This window comes from Xyrauchen texanus, chromosome 14 (assembly GCF_025860055.1).
Source record: "Xyrauchen texanus isolate HMW12.3.18 chromosome 14, RBS_HiC_50CHRs, whole genome shotgun sequence".
NCBI lineage: Eukaryota > Metazoa > Chordata > Actinopteri > Cypriniformes > Catostomidae > Xyrauchen > Xyrauchen texanus.
The window spans coordinates 45661397-45684735 of record NC_068289.1 but is presented as its reverse complement, the minus strand read 5'-3'; the positions used below and the strand labels follow the sequence as shown (position 1 = coordinate 45684735).

Below are 23339 nucleotides of genomic sequence, written 5' to 3'. Positions count from 1 at the left end.
GTCATTTACATTCTCATACTGGCATCCATGGTCCAGGGTAACACCCTTCCTTTAAAATGGATCCAGAATAGAGGTGACGCCAACTAACAAAGCCCTTCTACTTACGATCTGACATGATATTTATCAAGTCAAACATGCCAAGAGCTTGGGTTTAATTCTGAGGTTGTCCTTACATCTCCTTACATTAAAGGTATAGTTCATCCAAACATGAAAATTATTTTCGTTTACTTACCCTAATGCCATCCCAGATGTGTATGACTTTATTCTGCTGAACACAAACAAAGATTATTAGAAGAATATCTTAGCTCTTTTGGTCCTTACAATGCAAGTGAATGTGACCAGACCTTTGACATTCCAAAAATCATATAAAGCAAATATAAAAATAATCCATAAGTCTTTAAATCCATATCTTCAGAAGCGGAATGATAGGTGTGGGTGAGAAACAGATCAATATATAAGGTGAGTATATATGTTTCTCACCTATCATATTACATCTGAATACATAGATTTAACCACTGGAGTTGTGTGGATTACTTTTATGCAGCCTTTATGTTCTGGAAACCATTTACTTGCATTATATACAGAGCTGAGATATTCTAAGAATATTTGTGTTCAACAGAAGAAAGAAAGTAATAACTGTTATCAAACACATTTCAAACACTCCACTAACTTCCACTGGTCAGACAAACTGGTTGTCCAGTCCTAAACTCACGCAATTGGTTGAGCCAATGTAGTCATGTCAAGCCCATCTGGGACACACATTGTTTGGTGGCACAAGTTGTGCAGAAATTACACATTTCAGATTTTCAAACTGATATGTTGTATTTACAAGGAAGGAAGGAAGGAAGGAAGTGGAAGGAAAGAAAGAAAGAACTATATGAAGTGCACTACAATTCTATGGTTGCAAAGACTTTCTAATTATCATTGTGGGTACATTTATCTAAGAGACACCTAGTCCTAGAACAAAGGTGGATCATCTTTATGAAAAGACTTTCAAGCCGACCCGTTTTCCCAAGATTAATGCTTCAAGGCAACACATTGTTTTAGGTATGAACGATGCAATATTTCTGAGCAAATGAATCCTGATGTGGAAAGTATATAGGCCTAAGTGCTCTCTTAATTATATATAGGTACACTTCAGAAAGAAGAAATGAGAAGCCACACCTTCTGCCTCACGTTCATATTACACACACAAAGAGGGGGCAGGGGGAGTCAATACACTTGTTAACTAGAATGCATAAAGGAGGTCAAATTGAACCAATGGGATGTCATTTTTGGAATATTTTACTACTAAAAAATGTATTACATTGATAACATTTATTTACTTTCCATGTATTTCTCAAATCTTGTTTGCATGTCTTAAAATAACACTTTTTATACATATGGAATTCTGTTGGCATATATTGTAAATAAGATTTTTTTTCCCCTTTATTTTTAATATTGCTATGAGTATTAGAATGAATGAATGAATAGAGGTCGCAGGAATACTCTCAGGCCAGTGCGCAAAGTTGCATACATTATGAGGCTTACTGTAGAATTACAAATATAAGACGGATTTAGTACAAGGACAAAAGTGAAAACATGGCATCAAACAGTGAAAGGCTGTCACTACTGTAATCCCGATATTACTGGTGTATTTCCATTCTACGGTCCTGCACACTTCCCATACATAGTATATAGTAAATTTATATATATGCACACACAAACACACACATACACACAAACATATTACGTATGTATGTAAATTGTCAATATTTGCTACATGACTTGTATTTAAGTGTGCGTCTTATAGGTATCTATTATTTAAACTGCCTTGACAGCATTTTAAGGCATCACGAGCGCGTTCCGATTGAGCTGAGCTATAAGGTTTATGATGCCTAAAACGTAGGGTTTAAACAGACAGAAATAGTAAACAACTTTTAATTCGAATGAGGTGTGTACAGTAGATGAAAGCGTTTTCCAAATTTTAGATAGCTGTGAACGAATTATGCCCTCTGCTTACGGAAGCAGACCGAGTCCAAAAACGCGCTTGAAGAGCAATACGCAAAAGATTTCTGCCTGATACACTCATAAATAAGATAAAACAAGATATGAAAAATAATATATTAAATACAGTCTTGATGCTTCAAAACACAAGTTGCCTGTTTATTCACGCAGTAAAATCTCCGTAATCTTTGTGATTATAATTATTTTCATGCCAACGTCACCAACCTGTAGGTAAGTATCGACGTCCGTTGTTCTTCTACTTTAAGATAAAATGTGTGATAAATGTATCTAAATAAAATATAGCCAAATAACCTTGTATTTTAAATACTTGCAACGGACTTTACTTGTCAGTCAGTCAGTCAGTCAGTCAGCTCATCCTTATCTGAACGGTTATTCGTGCTCGTGCGATTGTTTCTAAATAGCACTTTTTGATATGACTTCATTGAGTTACATTCCCCCAAGGTTCACTCACCTGAACAGTTGTCGTTTTCCGGTGAAGTTTAACAGATTTGGCGTCACTCTGTGTTGCAAGGTGCCCAGGACACATACGGACAGTGTTTGAGGCGATGAGCTGCGTCCTTGACTGAAGTGTTTTCAAATCCTACTACGCTTAATGCTTTTTAATTAATATTCATGAGACAAGTCTTCGCCATTGGAAGGTTACTGAGCGACGTCAGCTAGGCGTGATTAATATTCACGAGCCACTCATTCGTTATTGTGAAGTAACCGCAATGACAGGATGACCTAATTAATATACATAAGCTAAACTTCGCCGTAGTATTATTCAAACTGAAATACTGAATTCTTAATGTAGCGTCCTGTCTCGTCTTGGAAATCTCCACGCACGCTCATCCCAGGACCTCAGGGGCAAAGCTACCTGATAGCACATACTGAATGTCCTACTTTCTCTGGTTGTACTGTCTCCCTCTCTTTCTCTCTCCGGGAAGGAATCACTTTGCAATTATAGGCTCAATAAATTACAAATTTCAATTTTACCTCTGAAATGAAGGGAGTTTTTTTATATTGCTGGTTTATATTTTGCATCCCCCAGGGGGAAATTAAAAAACGTTCTGGCATTTCAAATGTATTTATTTAGCAAAATAATACAAAAAGTCAAATGAATTCAGTAGACAAATATGGGTGTTGGCCAATAAAATATGGCCAATATAACGCACATATTATTGCCTAAAATTTAATCATGACAAATGTATGTACATTTTATGTAGCCTACACAATACGTACATAAAATTGTTTAATTAAAGCTGTTTTACTTAAATGCTCTGAAATGTCTGTATGATCAAATGTTTTTATCCAATTGAACTAAGGGTAAATTAATACTTCTGTTAATTGGACAACTTGGTTGACTACTAACAATCTCATAATAAGAAATATGAAAATTAAGATGAGGTTGTAAAGTTATTAATAGCATGGCAAGATCTGGAAAGAGGAACTGTAACTGAACGACCACAACCCAAAACACCAATTAAACCAATTCCTGTTATGCCAAAGCTACGACATTCTTGTGCATTTCCTTTTTTAATATGAATGAGGGGGACAGTGACTTTAAGTGTAAACAAACAAGTTCTGTTTGTTTATTTCCTTTCAACTTTGCCAAGCAAGCCTTGAGTACACAAAGTTTCTGTTTGAACAGCCTAATAATGTTCAAGATGTTTGCTGTGGTGAGACTACTTACCAGAATGTATGGACCAATAATTGCATGCTACAGTAACAGTGATCTGCAAAAAAAATAAAATAAATCTATTTTAGAATTTAAAAACAGGGTTCGGGAAGCACCCACACGATACTCTACCCTTTCATTCACTTCCTGTGGTGATGTTGGGCAGAGCTTACATTCATGGCGACATTTTCAATCCAGGCATTCAAGGAACTGCCCATTCGCAAACTGACAGCCATCAGCATGACCACACACTACACATGTTACATTTTGTTTCTGTAGCTCAACTGGTATTGTGATTGCAATGCCACAGTCATGGGTTTGAGTCCCAGGGAACGCATGTACTGATAAAATGTGTATCTTCAATGCACTATCACTTTGGATGAAAGCATCTTCCAAATATAAATATAAATGTAAATGTAAATATTTAGCAGAACATCTCTAGAGTGTTAGGTGTAAATGCAATTCCTACACTAATTGTCCTATATAAGAAAAAAAAAAAAAAGAAAATAAATTATGTATGAACAAACAGTACTGGAAATTGAAGCAGCCATTATTTATGCACATAAAAAAAAAAAATAATAATAATTATGTATGCACAAACAGTACTGGAGACTAATGCAGCCATCATTGAGTATATATTAAATCTATCTATCTATCTATCTATCTATATATATATATATATGCACAAACGGTACTGGAGACTGACGCAGCCATCATCGATGCATCTGATGTTTGTCACACCTTTCGAATGTGTCCCAGGAATGAGTCAGGTGTTTGGAGTCTGATGGAACCTGTGATTGCCACAACTCAGAATCTCCCTATAAAAGGCTCTCTCACTTCTCAGTCTGAGAAATATGAATAACTTCAGTGCTGTACATTTATGAACAAATGCTGACTTAGTCAACAGAATAGCAGAGGATCAGAGAGACAGTCTAGCTTAATGGTTCTCAAATGGTGGGTTGCAAGTGAATATGCATTACATCTTTTGATGTTGACTTCAAATGCATTGCATCCGAACAAACACAACGGTATTTTGGGCACAAATTCATCAGTCACTTGGTATAAGCAAGAAAATTAGACAGATGACAACATGGACAGGTTGCATGACATCCTCATCCTCAAAAACCTGAACAAAAGCATGTAAGTTAAAGAAACATTTGACCCAGATTACATAAAATACGGGCTCATTTGCAACAAGGACAAAACATATGTGTTTTGTGAATTATTGGCTGCCAAGAGCGTAAAACTATCAAGACTTTGGGAAACCAGACACTCAAAAGTCAAATTTCATATTCAGTCTTTGTCATGTGAATAATTTTTGCATATTGTTAAGTTTCTGCCGCTCAATGCTGATACATTTCAATTATTGATTTTTTGACGACAAACAATTTTGGTTCTGTGTTAGGTCATTATTAATGTTCTATGTAAAACCTGGGCCCGCAAAACACAAAAGGAGATGTTAGGCAGAATGTTAGCCAGGGTCACCATTCACTTCCATTGTGAAAAAGAAGACTGTCATTCTTCCAAACATATCCTTTTGTGTTTAATGGAAGCAAGTAAGTCATACTGATTGAAATTACATTATGATGAGTACAAAATGAAATAATTTTCATTTTTGGATGAATTGTTCCTTCAATACCACAACATTAAAAACTGAAACATCCTGACATACGGTGGCAAGAAAAAGTATATGAAGCCTTTGTAATTACATGCATTTGTTTAAATTTGTCTTCAAATTTGGTTTGACCTTCATCTAAGTTACAATAATGAACAAACACAATGTTTTAATTAATAAAACACAAACTTGTATTGTTCTTATACATACTGAATACATCATTCAAACATTCACAGTGTAGGTTGGAAAAAGTATGTGAACCTCTAGGCTAATGACGTCAACAAATGCTAATTAGAGTCCGGAGTTGGCAAACCTGGCATCCAATTAATGGAACAAGATTGGAGATGAGGGTTAGAGCCACTTTGACTTGTAAAAAGTACTCAACCATTTTGATTTTGCCATTCACAAGAAGCATCCTCTGACATAGACCATACCTCACAAAAAAAAGAGATCTCAGAAGACCTATGATCAAGATTTGTTGCTTTGCATAATGCTGGAAAGGGTTACACATTTATCTGGAAGAGCATAGATGTCTACAGTTAGACAAATTGTCAATAAATGGAGATGATTTTGTACTGTGGCTACTCTTCCTAGAAATGACCTTCCAGCCAAGATGGCTCAAAGGGCACACAGCAGAATGCTCAATGAGGAAAAAAGATCCCTAGAATGCCAGCTGGAGACTAGAAGGAATCATTGGACCTGGTTAACATCTCTGTTCATTAATCTACGTGGAAAACATTAAACACAGGCATGGTGTCCATGGCAGGACACCACGAAGCAAACCACTGTTTTCCAACAAAAACATTTAAGAGTGATAGAAGTTTACCAAAGACCACCTTGACATTCCACAATGCCACTGGGAAAATGTTTTGTGGACTGATGAAACTAAGCTGAATTGTTTGGGAAGAACACGAAGCAATACGTATGGCGTAAAAAGGGCACAGCGTACCAACATAAAAACATCATCACAAAGGTGAAGTACGGAGTAGGGAGAATCATGATTTGGGGCTGCTTTGCTGCTTCGAGGCCTGGACCGTTTGCCATCAGAGATGAATTCCCAGTTTTAATCAATATATCGTACGGGGTAATGTCAGGGTGGCTGTGCGTCTGCTGAAACTCAGTAGAAGTTGGGTGATGCAGCAGGACAATGACCCTAAATTTGTAAGTAAATCCACCTTTTGGAGTGAACCAGTCAGAGCCCAGACCTTAACCCAACATAGATGGTGTGTAATGACTTTAAGAGACCCACTCACACAAGACATCCAAAGAATATGGCTGAGCTGAAGCAGTCCTGTAAGGAAGAATGGTCCAAAATTCCTTCAGAACGTTGTGCAGGTACAATCCAATGGTTCACTTACCTTTTCCACAGCACTGTGAATGTTTAAAGGGATGTATTCAACAAAGGCATGAAAGATTATAATTGTTTGTGTGTTGTGAGCTTAAGAACATTGTTTGTGTCCATACTTGTGACTTTGATGAAGCTGAGATCACATTTAATGAACAATTAATACAGAAAACCAGCTCATTTCAAAAGGGTTCACATACTTTTTCTTGCCACTCTATATGACTATATGGGTGAAAAAATGTGTTTCCAAAGCTGTGAATGGAAGAGGGCTACTTCCAAAAAATCTCCTGATATAAAAGTGCAAAATTCCTGCAGAGAAGCTGTTGGTGGAACTGGATACGGGGAAGCCGCTTTTCCAGCATTAACTCTGACAGTGTGGTGTCAAAGGGGTTAGAAATAATAGGTCTATATCTTACTTCACTGATAATGAAACAGGCCAGCTTTTCCCTCAAGAGCGCACTCTTTTATTGTTGCCTTATAGAGAATGAATTTTTTTAGCTCCGATACTGTCGACAGCCTGTCTCGAGTGGGAACAGATGATAAACAAGACATTTAAGCACTGCAAACAAAGAAGCCATTAGTTATTAATGTCACTGACCCACTTGAGTATTCAAGCTGATTGTTATTCACTTTGAATGGATTTGACTTGGCGAATCTCATGAAACCTGTCAAGAACATATCTTGATCAGATTTCATCCCAATATCAAAACAAAGATTTTTTTTTTTGCTTTGTCATCTCATAATTGCAGTTTGAAAAACACAGTATATACACATGCATATATATATATATATATATATATATATATATATATATATATATATATATATATATATATATATAAAATGCATTACGTAAATGATAAATTAGTGGTAAAATGTGCTTAATTGTCCTGAAAATAATATGAAAATACCTTACATGGTGACCTGGAAATGTTTTTGTGATATTGATGCGAGTTTAGTACAGTAGCATTACGTAAAAATGTAATATTTTCTCTCTTAACTGACAGCCAACATTTGATTGATGACCATTAATACATATGCAATTTGCTGCTTTACAATCCCAGTGGGTTTGTCCTGCACCCCAATAATAGCATCTACAAAAAAAAAAAAAAGAAATCTATATTGGGCTTCACTTATAACAGTCTAGGCTCAGTTACCCCTGAAGATATATGCAAGGTCATGGCAGATGTGAAATTCTATCTTGTAGCATGACAGATTCAGTGAAAGCAAAGCAGATTTATGTCCAGTGCAAGGGTACTTTCTGAAACCTTCCAATGGAATATTAGTGCATCACAGATGAGATGTGACAGGAATCATATGTGACATAAAAAACAAATTGGGTACAACATAAATGTGACTTGATTCACCTTCATGAGACTGAGCCGTGAATTTGTCAAGCCCCCCCTTTCCAAAGCCCATACAGACCAAGTTTGCGCAGAAAAGGTTGTTAAACACAACATCAGCAAAATAGCACCCTCAATTGACAACACTTATGAGCATAATGGCATAAAAATGGCATTAAGCCTCAATAATCCGCTGCAACTACAATGCTATGAGAACACGAAAAATTGACACAATTTCTCAATTTTTCAGGGAGTAGAAAATTTTTTTCCAAACATTTCCATGAAAAAAAAAATTCTTACAGCACCTTTAATGGGAGTTAAGAACAATAAAATTATGAAATCTTACCAATTTAATGTAAGCCTGACAAAGGCTTTTCAGAATTAATTTTATGCGAGTTAAGAATGCTAATGTGCTTTTTGTTTAGTTTTTTTGTGTACTACTGAGAGCGGTTACTGTAAAACTGGGAAAACTGAGACTTCGAGAATAAAGAGATTTTAATGTAATTTTGAATTTGTGTAATTAATTTGAAGTGATTTGAAAAAAGGTCTAAAATACAAGAACCCCCAAACTACCGATATCGGCAGGTGTTGTTCTAAATGCTGTAATATTGGTATCGGCACACAAATTCTATATCGGTGCATCCCTAGAAAACAAAATCCAGATTTCAGAATGTTTTCCACACTGTTTTCTGCACAATTTAGAATAATATTTAATCATTTTCATTTATACAGCCCCCATTGAGGCTCCTTTCCATTGCTTTTATCGGCTTTTTATTTAATAATCACGATGTCACTTAATTGTTTTGCCAACTAAATCGTTACAAATATATTGTGAATATTCAACATATCACCCCGCACTAAGAACTGTTAAAATAAATGTACTGCAATTACAAGGTTTGATCTGAGACCACTTCAGATAAAAGAATTCGAATTTATAGAATTAGTTCATAAAATTACAATTCGTTTTTGCCATTTTGATTACAATTTAACATACGTAGAATGAAAAACCATGTGTGACCCTAACCTTTAATAAACACAGTCAACCATGTCAATTTATAGCAAATGTCATCTTTAATCTTGTTTTTTCCCTCACTTATTTTAAACAACAACAAACATTGGGCGATATATATAGTAAACATAAAATACGAAATGTCTCCCACAATATGAACAAAGCTCATTTTAACCGATAAAATAATTTCAGGAACTCTTTACACAGATTCATAGTCTGTGTGCACAGCAACGACTGCTCACTTTCATTATGCTTTATCGTTCCCCAAAATCAAGGCTAAGCAAGAGCACATAGCTACGAACCGCAGTGAACAAGGATGGTTTAAAGTTGGTACAACAACATGACTGTCATGATTTTTATTCCCTCTTCTTCAAGAGGGCTATCTATGCCTCCTAGGAGAACTATTCCTGCTTCTCTCTTCTCTCCTGGATTCTTTATATCTGTCAGAATGCCTGTTCTCTTTGTCCGCTCTCTCCATGCCATTTCTGTATGAATCCCTGAAGTCGATGTCCTTGCGGGTCCGCTCTCGTGACTTTGACCTCTCTCTGCTTCGCCGCAGAGGCTCCTTCTCTCTGCTAGACCATCCATCTTTGTCCTTGTCCACCTGTGAGCCATTTTTACTGCTGTCCTTGTGCCGGCTGCGCGAGTCCTGCCGTTTGTCCTCGTAGTCCTGTGCGTCCCGGTGATGCTGTTGGTCCTTGTGTCTTCTTCCACGCTCTGGTTCTCCCCGCTGTCGAGCAGGAGGTGAGTCCTCCTCTCCTCCCCGACGGTGGGAATCTCTGTTGTGGTTGTTGGACCTTCGGCGGTCCTCTGGGCTGATATTTTGCTGCCGACTTTCGTGTCTTTTGCTGGGCTGCTCCTCTAGAGAAGATTGCTGCTTTGCTGCATTGCTGGAACTCTTCTCCTTTTTCTTGTTCTTCTTCTTGCCGGACACCTTCTTGTGCCTTGAGTCTGAGTCTGCATAGGAAGAAAAGTATTTCATCAGTATTCAGAACCAAACAGGGATCAAAATCAGCAGATTTGTAATATGAAATGAGCATTACTCAGCTCAGGGGTTGTTTGGAGGAGTAACATTATAAGAGTAGGGAAAGTTAGACATTGAACAATTCTGGTTCTAATTCCGATTCCAGTTCCTTAACTATTCTTTTAGTACTTTTTGAGGAAGGCTAACACGACCAACAAAAATTATATAACTACACAAAAATCCTAAAATGCAAAACTATTGTTATGTTCCTGTGTGTCTATGGTTTTTGTGTGTGTGTGCCATTCAGCGATATGTCTCCAGCTCTCCGTGCTTTCATGTTCCCAGTCACTTCCCATTGGTTGCTTCCGCTGGAAATTCCCTATGAAGTCATAATTTCCTCCACCTTTGACAATAGTCTGCTCTTTTAAAAACCATTCACTTCAGCTGTACATTACTGAATTAATTTATCGCTAGCCTTTGTTAAATCCATTCGTTTTGTTTGTTATTGTACATCTACAATCTCATTGTGAACAGGCAAGAAGTCACGTGATGTACATGCATGCAGGGATTCTATTTTTGTGTAGACACACCAGGTACCGAGCGAGTGCCACCCAATGTACTTTTTGTGTTTGGCTAGATAGAGTAGATTAGGTAGGTCTTGGACGCTGAAGACATTTTATTTACTCTTTTGGTTTCTAGTCAGTTTAGAGGGTAAACGCTATAACTAGAGTGTTTACCTTACCTTTAGCTTGTTTGGCACTGCTCCTATCCCAGCCAAACCCTTTTTTTTTTTTTTTTTTTAATTTTAATAAAAAAATAAAACTTTTTGAACACATGATTGTAGTTCAGTTAGAAAGTGAAGAACAGTAAAGAAATTATTCATTGTGTGATTGCAGATGATAGAAATTTGCAAGTAATTGTTTTTACATTTGGCATTTTTTTCAAACCGACCTACCCTTATTACAGGGACAATCCCCCTGGAGCAACCTGGAGTTAAGTTCCTTGCTCAAGGACACAATAGTGGAGGCTGTGGGAATCGAACCAGCAACCTTCTGCTTACCAGTTCTGTGCTTTAGCCCACTACACCACCACCCATACAAGTCTTTGAACCATTTCAAGAGTCATTTGTAAGAGAGTTGGACTATAATACATTGTCAAATGCTATGAAAATCATTCAGTTTCTTTTTATTAAAACAGTTCCGAAATGCTTTTGAATTGAGAATGTTGGAATATGTCTGCATAGAATAAAAAAATATTTGAGAACATACTGCTTTTTTTTACCCCTAAAAATGTGTGAGTTTTTAAATATCTGTGAAAAAAATTGGCCACTGGCCCAGTGCCAACTTAATTATGATGTTCCAGTCAGGACTTGATGTGAGCTCAGTTTCATGTTTGAGTTTGTTTTTTCCTTCCTTAATTATTCTGCTTGTTGTAGTGTTTTCACCCTCCCTTCCTGATGAAGGGTCACTCACTGCACCAGAAGCCTATACATCAGTGCAGTGTCAAATCTCTAAACCCCTTCACGTAAATTCTTAAAATGGGAAAACTTCTCATTAATCCACTTTCTAAAATAAGTTAAATTAACCAAAACTGCCATCAGATACAAAGTTTCCTCTTTTCGAACACAGTGTTTCTAAATGACAAGTATTTCCAATTCAAGTTTTCATTGTTTAACAGAATAATTTGAGGGCTGAAGTTCCCAGCTAAAAATAGCTGATAAACGCTTTTCCAATTTTGTATATTACAGTGGACATTACAAACACCTCCCCTCCCAATATCTATGCAAATACACACATTGTCTGTCTTGAGCATTGTGTAAAAAGTGATTATAATTAGATTTGAGAACAGACAGATTCTGACAGGAGGCTGTGAGCTGCAGCTATTCAAGTGCAGTAATTTGTTTTTGAGGCTGCTAATGAAGTTACATTTATAGAAGAGGTGTTACGTCATCTCTGCTTCTACTGTTTAATGGATGTTAACTGATATTTATTTAAAAGGAAGATACACTGCCAGTTCTCTGGCTTCATTGAAAGTGTCAAATTGAGTCACTATATTTTTTCAATGAAAACTACATCAGTATTTAGAGGTTAGCTATTCTGAAGGGTCTATTCTAAGGGGTCAAACGGAACAGATTTTTGTCAGTCTGCACTGTTTTTCCATTGTTATTCTATGTGAACATGAGCTAGATGGACGTCTCTTGACACAGTGTGTAAAAAAACACAGCGAGACACAGCACAATGGTCAATTTATCGAGAGACGTGCACTCTGTTCTAGTCGTTGCGTTAAGCTTTTGTTAGCGCAAGCATGTGTTTAGTCTGAAGTCTCAGAGAAAAGGTTGAAAATGGTCATACAACTAAATTACAACCATTTGTGCACAAAAACCCTTGAATGACATTGGACTTGAGAGGGAAACTACTAAAAAAAGTATTCCAATAAAAAATTGGAATACTGCCACTTTAATTCAAATCCCTTTATCTCAGACCACGACCACAATAATACATTTTCGTTTGAAAACACCTTTTCTCTGCGTTTTGGCCTCCAAACTGAGATGGCGATTCTGACAGCGAAAACAAAGGTTTCTAAAAATGCTCAACCAAGCGGATACATTTGAAAACGCCCTCTTTGCGTTGTAGTGTGGACAGGAAAAACAGAGATAATGTGACACAGTCATGTGATCCATTCAACCCAAAACAATCAAGAGGCCGGCCCATGTCGTAGCAGCGTTGTTGTGCCTGCACTTTCATAGCGTTGTTAAAGATACATTTTATTTTGTACAAATTTCACATTGCATTGGGAAGATGATGGGATATTTACTCTGAATTGCAGTCCCACGACAGAACACAAGGGCAATTGCGCTTCAGGCCGTACACTGAACGGCAATTTTTCTGCATGCGTAGTTTTAATAGTTTCCATATGTTTCAGTGTGAACAAGAAATAAAATACGAAAATGCTTTGAAATGTATCCGAATATGGAGGTAGCCTAAGGGTGTTTAATACCTGAAGAGCTGCCACTGCTAGAGGAAGAGTTTGAGTCACTAGACGAATCAGAATCACTCTCGCTGCTGTCACTGTCAGACGAGGAATCTGAGGATGAGGAGGAGTCTGAGGAAGATGAGGAAGAATCAGATGACTGCACATCCTGATTCTGGGTCATGATCATCTTAGGAGCATTCTTCAGATGTTCTCGAAGCTCATCCCTGAGGAAGGACAGCAAAATCAGGATTGCTGCAGAGTTTATAAAATCAATCGATTTAAGACCTTTTTAAAGAACACAACAAATCAAATTAATACTGTATCCCCATACCTAAAATCTCAGAATAAATCATGCATCAAGTACATTATATAAATAGATACAAATTAGAGGTCGACCTATGTTGGATTGTGCTGATTTGATAATGTGTTGAAAGAAAGCCAGTTAGTCTGCCAATATTTTTTATTTATTTAATTGGTAGCCTATATTAAATGTTCTTGTGTACAAGATGTACAAGAGACTTTATGGAGGTAGGGGGCACTTTAAGGCACTTTGAAATACAACAAGGACTCTTATTTTGAAATGTTTGCACTTGGCTGCTTCCAGCTGCTCATTCAAACAAATAAGTGATATAAAATGTGCACTCCTACAATAATCTACAACGTATTACAATATAAACACTTAAAAGTAAACATTGTCATATTTCATGAACACTACTACATCATCATCAACAGTTGATCTTTAGTGACAGCTTGTCATAAATTTCCAAAATAGCCTAATGATTTTGAATTGCTCTAAAACAGCTGGAAACACAAGCCCCCATGTGCTTGGAGAAAATACAGTGCTGCGTTTTTACTTTGAAGGACTCAGCGCATGCGTTTATTTAACTAAATCATAACCTTTTGTTTTTTGATAATCACATTAGGTCATGTCACGATTCCATTTGCCTTCTTTAAATAAAAAGTAATACTTTTGTTAAATCATTTAAGATATTTAAGACTTTGACCTTAAATTGTGGAAAACTGAATTTAAGACAATTTAAGACTTTTTAAAAGGACCTGAAAACCTCCAACAGGAACTTGAATGAGTTGAATGAAAATTTGAAGTGTCATTTTTTCATTGTTAAAATACTTTCTCCTATGCCAGCTTTATATGCAGTGACTAGTAAGCTAATTGTAGGTTGATTTAAAATCTGAGATGATTTTAAAATGTCCTAACTAATCCAACATAGCAACATTATCTCAACCATTTACACATGTAAGTCTGTTATCTGTTTCTCCATCAGACTAGGAGTGCTTTGGACACCTGTTTGAAAACAGTAATTATTGTTGTAATTCCATTTGGTGACACTAGAGGTGCAGAAATTCAAAACTTTTACTAATGACTATAACCATATTAATGTAGCTGACCCAAAAACAGAGATTCCACGGGTACTTACGTGAGTCCTCCAAGGCCAATAGATGTAAAAAAATTAATAGCAAATCTTGTGTTTCTTGGGTTGTCACGTGGGAACAGACCCTCGAAGAATGGCTGTAAAGTCCTAAGAAATAAACAATGAAACGGTCCATTTTACGGCTTTGAGATTCAACAATATACGTTTATTAAAAAAAATCTGAAGAAATTATATTACACACAGAGGAGCACTTACGTGTCCTTTAGTCTCTCGTTCAGTCTAGGCAATCCCATATAAGCACAAAGCTCTTGGAACAAAATTTTCACAAAGATTCGACTGGAAGAAGTCGTCGAGTCTTCACTCATTCTTACACATTCAAGGACCTAAGAGAAAACATCGCATTTAACTGCAAGGCCAAGCAATTCCAGCCTAAAGCCACAAATATTAACACATCAAAGATCAGCATCGAGAAACCGATAACATGTCCAGCCATATTGATGAGCTAATTCTATAATGTAATTACAGCTTGAGGGATGCATTACTTTATAGGTCACGTCTGAAAGCATATGCAGCTAATGTAAAGAAGGAAACGATTAGCATTACTCACACTCCATGGAACGGAGTCAGTGTAGAGAAGATGAGCAAACATTCGGGCAACATTGCGCAGTTTGTTCGTTTCGAGGCGGTGGATGGTCTCATACTGTTCCTGGAAGATGCCTTCAAAACTCTCCATGTATTCTTTCTTTAGCAGGCAGAACCTCTAAATTAAATGTGAAAATATCAGATGAACAATGAAAAACAACTGCTGAAATCTCACACCAAAATTGCTTATGAGGTCCTTACATTGTCACTTGAAATATTCATAAATCTAAACAGATAATAATGTTGCTTTTACATCATGTCGGAATTTTTGTAATTACGAGTTCCAAAGATGTAAAAAAAAAAATGCTCACAACATTGTAGAATTCATAATTAGGTGTTTCTCTAACTTTGGGCAATTTCATATCCCAAGGGTTGATTTTTATTAAAACTAAGTTTTCAATTTTCTTTTTTGTTATCTGAAGGTCATATTAAAAGGTATTTTTTATCAGGCCGTTATCATTTTTTTTTTTTTTTTACTTTTCAAATGTTTACTGTATAGTACATTTATGTATAGATTTTATTGTTTTAGCATTGTCCCAGATCCAGACATCCAGACATGTAAATCCATTCTAAAAAATATAAAATGTTTTAAACTATGATCATCTGCACAAAGTGTGAAATAAACAGATCACATTTTTATTGGTCGTCTATTCCAATTTAGCCTGTAATTTTGCCAAATTGTGCAAAGAAATGTGAAAATATTATTTAACTCTTTACCCGCCAGTGTTTTTAAAAAAAAGTTGCCAGCCACCGCCAGGGTTTTTGACGATTTTCGCAAAATTTTAATGGCCCGCAGAATATTTTCTTCCATGAATATATGAAGATGCTATATATCACAATAAAGATCTGAGCCTCTGCTTTTAGGCAAAAAATTTACGATTTTATTTTATCTTCATTTGTTCTTTTTTTATTGCGACTTGAACAGAGGTAGGTTTTGTCAAAAAACAACATTTCAGATAAAAAGCTGAGAAAAAGGCATGTTTACGTCTGATATTTTGAGCTCCTCAATACTCCACTTCTTCATGTTTGAGACGATCGCAGTCTGTTTCTTTGATCAAAGAGTTGCGTACTCTTTCAAAACATGCGCAGGGTCTTCCTTACCGTATAACACCTAAAACACGGAAACCCGGAAAATTCCGTGTTTGGCGGGGAAGCGTTTTTTTCATAAAACACGGAAAATTCCGTGTTTGGCGGGGAAAGAGTTAACGGTGTTTATTTCGGACGCATAAAATCTTAGCTATGAAATTAGTCTTAGCAAAATGAGTAAGACGAAAAACTTCAACTAGTAAGTGTGTCAAAAATGTTTTGAGACTAAAAAAAATGAACAAGACAGACTAGAATTCTAAAGTGCCCAAAGCTGAAGAAACACAATTACAAGTTGGAAAATGATATTTTTATGAATGGTCCGACATCTCACTTGACCAGTGTGACATCAATTAAAACCGCTACAACGCCAGCAGCGTTGGTAGTACAAGTACGTTCACTTGCATTGAGCATCTTCTATTAATTTACTATTTATACTTTCTTAAAAATAACAAATCATTTTTATAAACCAGCAAAATTGTATCCATTGAGGAATTACGCGCACTGCCATAGAAACATAAATATTTGTAGTTATCCTAGGTTGTAAATAATCATAGAAGATAGAGAAAATAAAGACAGACTATGAGAGAGATGGACTTACCCCAGCCAGGAGGCCAAAAAACTTCTCGTACGTTCTTTGCTGGGCACAACAGTCCAAGATCATATTACACAGCTCTTTCTGTGGAAGAAACAGAGACATATAAGAATAACAAATCTTAAACAAGGACCAAGCATAAAGAGGAAGTGTGGAGATGATCAAAGCAGGTTGAAGACAATCATCCATCCCCAGCAATTCTCTTGCTATACCCTCTATAGATCTCGGATAAGTAATGTTTGTTCTTATGTGTTCTTAGGTTCACATGGACTTATTCGACATCATCATTCACGGCCTGAAATTCAATTCCAATCCTCAAGACCGCAAATACAGAGAAGGCATAAAATTACCCAGATGTGTCCTTGATTAGGCTGAATATAGAGGATAAAAAATGGTGACTTGTGGTCAAAAACACATTTAAAGTCACAGCAGCACTACTGTGGCAGTTGAAGGGCATGTATTTTTTTCCCCTTAAGAGACTACTCATGAGAATCGTGATAACATTTGTTGTTTTGTTGGGCATCATTAAAATAAGGTAATAAACATGGAGGAAACGAGTGTTAACAGACTTTATTCTTTAAACATGTAACTAGTCAGTGCGTGCAAAACCTCAATGGTGTGATGATAATAATGCTGTCACAGGTGTGTGATAATGCCAGTAGTTCTCTCACTGGCTACAAATATGCTAGGACAGACAATTGCGCAATTGGAAGATCACAGCACATCTCAAAGCTCCCAATAGATGCGTTCTACTTCCTCCTGCCCTTCTGTGTTTGTTCTTCCAAGGTAGCTTGGCAAGACTGCTCTTCATAAGAATGCAAGTCCGTTCTCGGTGTTCTTAGAATTGAGAAACACCACTCCACTTTTCCAGGACCAAAATTGAGCATCCTGGATTGGACTCTGATTCTAATCTTTACACTTGATCTAAAAACAGTTCTAAGGGCTCTTTCCTTAAAAGAACGTTCATAGCAAAGCATGTTAGAACAACTCATCCAACTATGGTCTAAAGAAACGGCAGCATGTTGGATATATATATTCCCATCACTTCTCAACTTATGCCTTCTAATACTCCATCAGCCTATTGATTTCATTACCTCGTATCTTTCATAACCTTATATATTCACAGAGGAGCACAGTTTTATGAGTAAGACAGACATTCTCATGATCAAATTATAAATTAAACCTGGATGGGCTGCATCCTGACATCAAATTAGAGTTGGGTGAGGACTGACGGTAAGTCACTGTCAATGCTTGGCACAAAATGTGAAAGCTCATTTTAGCATTTGAATGGGCATCTTAAATTCAACTAATATCCCAATTTAAAATCTTACATTGACAGCCTTAGATCTCATATGGATTCAAGTCTCTTTACACCAAAAATCTTCTCCTCAGACCCAGCTCTCAAATCGTATTCAATTTAAATATGACACATCAAGACACATGGCGAAAGATGCAAGAAAGATGAGTTCAGCCATTATCATGTCAAACATGGCATGATGCATCTTGACACATTTAAGAATAGCTGAGCCATTCAAGAAATTATATTCATGCTTGTGGTCAATTCAAATATTTACATTTAGCCTGCTAGTCTTTCAAATGCCATTTGAAAAAGCTAGGGATGAGGGGAGGATTAACAGCAAATAAGAACAATTGAAAGTTCAGTATTTTACGCACACAAAGCTAAAATATATTTAGTATAGTGCACACATTGTATTCTACAATTAGTTTTTTGTTTTGATTTTTGTTATTGGAGCTCAACAGCCCAAATACTTATTTTTTTTGTAAGGCCCTCACTTTAAGACTAGCAGCTCATGCAACTTCAGTCTCAGCTCTGACATCCTGGTCTACAGGAACTGCAGCATGATGAACAGGCTGTGATTGACACAAATTTGATAGGAGCATTTCCCTCTGGACAGCCAGGACATTTTTGAAGAGAGATATGAGGAAGAGCGTCTATGATATGAAATCTGTAATCGTGCAGAGATGGCCTGCCATCTGCTCTGAAAAAAATTCATGAAAAAAATAAAAAAGGCAAAATGCCATTAGTCTTTAATTAAGCAGCAGAACAAAAGCACATGGACAAATATTTAAAGGGTTTTAAAGCTGAATATTGTAATTTCTGTGCCACTAGTTTAAATATGTGTAATTGCAAAAATAATGATTGTTTCTAAACAGGTTTCCCACTGGCCGAGCAACACCAAAAACCCCGCCCTAAAAACATGCCATTGGCTGAGCGGTGTTGGGCTTGTCAGGATGCTCAAAAAAAATGCTACGACAGCACCAAGGTACCAGTGTTTATACTTTTTCATCACATCGACCTACAAATGGCCTACTTATAGTTGTGTCACTGCATATTAAGATGGGATAGGACCAAATTTAACATAGCAAAAATAACACTTCAGCTTTAACCAATTAAAAGAACTGTCTGCCTACTCTTTTCTTCTCAAATGAAATTGGCAATGCTGTCAAAACGAACAAACAGCACAAGGACTGAAAGCCAAACTAGACCCCAGACAATCAATAACCACTTACACTCCAGTTCATTCACAACATAATAAAAGTTCTATATTGAGAGCAAAAACAGCCTTTGTAATGAAGAAAAACTTTATTGAACTCATCACATCCTCTTGCTAAAGCCCCAAGTATCAAGGAATTAGAAGCTGAACCTCAAAGAGAAACACAGTCACATGTCAGACTATGAATTAACTAGGGCATGGAACAGCTTTTCCTAAGTGTAATGGGTTCAGTATGATGACCTCTCTTCATTCTAAATGGACAAGTACGGATTGAGTCTTGTTCACCTGACACTATTAGACAGATGGAGAAGTGTGAGAGAGAGAGCTCTATGCTGAAGATATCTGCCCCCTCAAGATCAAGCTGGAAGATTCAATCAATAATTTCAAGGTGAGAAGGTGCGAATTGTGCAGAAGCAATATATTTTCCATTACCGCTGATTGGGTGATGAAAATACCCTGCAAATAGCTGAATCAAGCATCACTATTGCTATTGCTCACTAAAAGGGATAGTTCACCCAAAAATGAAAATGATGCCATTACTTACATTAATAAAGTACATTTAACCTGACACAGCATAATAAAAAAACAGAGATGCTGAAAAGTAGTGAGATGCAATTGCAACCAAAGTGAGATGCTCCAAAAGGTTCCTTCTGATGCATGGGTAAATAGACTAATAGAAATCTTAAGAGCTACATCATCAAATTGACATGGTTCTGAATCAGATAATTCAGAAATGAGACATGAGCTAGGAGTTCAATCTAAGGCACTTATCCTTAATTAAAGGCCCACAGAGGAAAGCTAGTTACAAATACTACATGAAAAACTATATAAAAACATTAAAAAAAAAAGGATAAACGGACATCATATTCCTCTCTTAAATTAACTCAATCACAAACAGCAGCACAAAAAGCACTTTGCAAAAATGAATCCTCATTCACATAATGCAGACTCGTGCAGCTAAATTATGTCTCCAACGCAGCTGAACGCAGAGTCGGAGAATGATTCAGCCTGATTCATTCAATCTATACTTTTGTATGTGGCTGTGACTGGGAGAGGCCTCAGAAATCTGGTTGAATAATGAACAGCCCATCTGTAAAACGGCATGATTCATTCCGCACAGTGATTTGTTTATTGCTAAAAGACCCATAATCATGCCATCAACTGTGCTGCCAGACAATGGCTGCTACGTGTAAATTGCGATTGCCTTTGCTAATTTTCATTTGCACCTCGTCGAAAATTTGCACCATGAAACATTTTATGACCCTCTTCTGAAGGGTAACTTTTGATGCATTGGCACAGCATAAATGAATAATAGGCTGGAAATTAAGAGTTGGATTTCTTGTGCCGAGTTGGGCTGTAGTGTTTTCAATAATTTCTGCCCTAAACATTTCAATAAACATCAACAGATCGAATTAAAACCATTTACATTTCCAAATGGCAGGCTTTGGCCTTCACTTTTCTGAGGGTGATAAACCTCAGGAGAATAATAAATGATCCCTATAAACTCTGAAGGTTAAATTAAACTGTCGTTTAAGCTTCATGGATCTTAAAGATACAATATTTAATTTGACGTGAATGAAATGAGCCTGTAACAGATAGAAGTACAGTCAGTTTTATATACTTTTCTAGTTCACATTTCATTTTTACAACCCAGTTTTTTGTTTAATTGAATTTTGTTTTTGATAAGTTTTGTCGACTTTACGATCAACACCTAGGTACACAACAGTACAACCCATTGAACGAACTGTACTTTTATTTCTTCAGAACTTCATTTACATTTGCAACAAATTAAAAGTGTTGTAAGCGATTCCAGTTGTTTTGTTATCTTCTGCCATTTTGCCAAATTCAAACACGAACTCGGTCTAATATCCATTCTATGTAGTTTGTCAGTTCTAGAATGTTTTAATGTCCTTATTTTGGTAAAAACAGGAAACCAAACATGTGGTAGACTTCCTGTTGCAGACTGTAAACAAAATCCACCCTAACAGTGACACCTGCCAATCAGTGGAAGCCTTATGAGATGTAAAGTGACATTCGACCAAATGGTAACGTTATTACATGTCAAGCTAATGACATCATCCACAGGCATTTTCCTTTAACAGAAAAGCTTGTTTATAATGACAGAAAACGTCACCTCTAATGTTCAGCCCTGGATTACAGCTGATATGGTTTTCTTCTACAAGGTACCCATGCTTACTGACCAATCAATTTTCATGACTTTTCCATGACAGTCAATTGTGATTACTGGATTAGGCAGTTTGAATCAGAATGTATCTTATCTTAAATAACTCATTAAAATATTTGAGCAGAGCATGACTGGAATAATGTATATTCACTTTTTTTATTATTTTTTTTTTTATATAAATTTATATAAATATTTTTCTCCTGATATTTCAAAGTTTTCAATGACAATTGGAACCCTGGATAATCATTCTGACAAATTTGTGAATCAGTTTGTCTGGTTCATCTAAAGGAATGAATTCAAAACAAAGATTGGCACACAATTCGGGCATAGCTGTGGTTTTGCAAGCAAAATACACTATTTTAGAGCAGAGGAAAAACTAGAAAATATATTCCATTTAGATTAAAACATTTGAATAATAAACACGAATTTTCTAGGCCTAGAAATCCTAATTTACAAATGCCTGGTATTTCCAGGCTTTCCATGATAGTCCCTTTAGGAGCAAGGACAGATCACTGGGTAAAAACAGTCACTATAGACTGCCCAAGGACAGTTTATTCTGGTTCTATGTCTCAGGAGGGACATCGCAGTAGGTTCCAATGACGTGAACCAACATGTGCAAAAGGAACACATTGCATAGCGTGACGTTGAAACGGACTCCAAAAGAGGGACTGGGTTCATTGTTTCTCATTAAAGGGAATGAACTTTAACGGCATGCGTCACACAGTCCATTAATCATATGACTGAAATCAGGATAACATATCAAATCAAGCCAGAATATATACAGTACCAGTCAAATGTTTGGACACACTTATTACATGCCATTGCTACTATTTTCCATTTTAGAATAATAATAAAACTATGAAATACCAAAATGGAACTCATTTTCATAACAAATTTCCATTAAAATTTATGGAGAAATCTTTAACAAAATAAAATTGAAAACCCTATTTATTTAATGTTTTAATAATTGAATTTGGTTATAGATTACACAATTAAATTTGAAGTAGTTATGAAATTAAAATGTAATCTTAAATATAGGCTAAAATATTCTTATTATTTTTTAGTGTAGATTCCTCCTGGGAGTTTCTAAGTCTGCTGGCAACAGATTGGCTGCTTTTCATTCACTATTCAGTCCAGATTTATTATTATATTTGTCTACTAAACTAATTTCAAGCATTTGAGTTCTAGATCAAAATTATTTAAGCTAATGAAATACAAATTCAGTGTCCCAACTTTTTTGTGGAGGAGCATGTTTTATGTTACATAATATGTTAATGTAACAGAGGGGTCTATAAAAGCATACAACTTAATTGGCCATGCAAAACCCCAGCCAAACTTTCAGATTCACAGTTTCAGATGTCTAGTTCCTATAATAACTTATTTATCAAACAGTGATGTTAAGGAAACCAGAGTAGTTCACGTGTTTGCTCATGTGTGCAGAGACTGGGGAGTTTGCGCCGGGAGAGGACATACAGGCAACTGGCTCAGGTGTGTGTTTGTGTGTGTGCATGCATGCATGATGATGATGATGATGAAGCAGAGGGCAGTGGTAGGTCTGGACATGAGCCAGGTTCTGGTAGCTCTTACTTATTACGCCCCACCACCAACCACGAGCACTTCCTTGCAATGAGGTAATCATTTAATCATCTATTTATAGATTGATTTACTTGCTTATAACCATTATTAGCTCAAAATATTCTCATAAAATTTCTTGATGTCTGATTTTGTGTAAACAGTATGTTAAGAAATATATTAAAAGAAAAAAACGTAAAAAAAAAAAAAAAGATCTGAAATTCTTGTGTTTGCACCGCATCAAAAGAACAGTGTTGTTGTTTTTGACTTTGGTTTGGTGCATAAATGAAATGCTACAGAGCTGTTTTGCCAATGTCATAACCTCCGTTCTTCCATGGAACACAAAAGGAGTTCCCCTTACCACCAGAATGTTATGTAATGACAGTCTCAGTCACTATTTACTTTCACAGCATTTTTTTATCCATCCAATGAAAGTAAATGG

The 23339-nt window shown here is 36.3% G+C and overlaps 2 protein-coding genes across 2 annotated transcripts in view; both read right to left on the bottom strand.

Moving 5' to 3' along the window:
• Positions 1 to 2562, bottom strand: part of LOC127655273 (zinc finger protein 385B-like) — a 186732-nt gene extending 184170 nt beyond the window's left edge. Inside the window, exon 1 of the mRNA XM_052142983.1 lies at positions 2459 to 2562. The gene's annotated coding sequence lies outside the window, so the exon portion shown is untranslated. The remainder of the gene's footprint in view (positions 1 to 2458) is intronic.
• Positions 2563 to 9037: 6475 nt separating this feature from the next.
• cwc22 (CWC22 spliceosome associated protein homolog) overlaps positions 9038 to 23339 on the bottom strand; it is a 58236-nt gene continuing 43934 nt past the window's right edge. The window contains exons 16-21 of the mRNA XM_052142603.1: positions 16631 to 16708; positions 14912 to 15064; positions 14560 to 14687; positions 14350 to 14451; positions 12938 to 13137; positions 9038 to 9933 (exon numbers count right to left, since the gene is read on the bottom strand). Coding sequence (XP_051998563.1) covers positions 9356 to 9933; positions 12938 to 13137; positions 14350 to 14451; positions 14560 to 14687; positions 14912 to 15064; positions 16631 to 16708 — 1239 coding nt within the window. The 3' untranslated portion in view covers positions 9038 to 9355. The remainder of the gene's footprint in view (positions 9934 to 12937; positions 13138 to 14349; positions 14452 to 14559; positions 14688 to 14911; positions 15065 to 16630; positions 16709 to 23339) is intronic.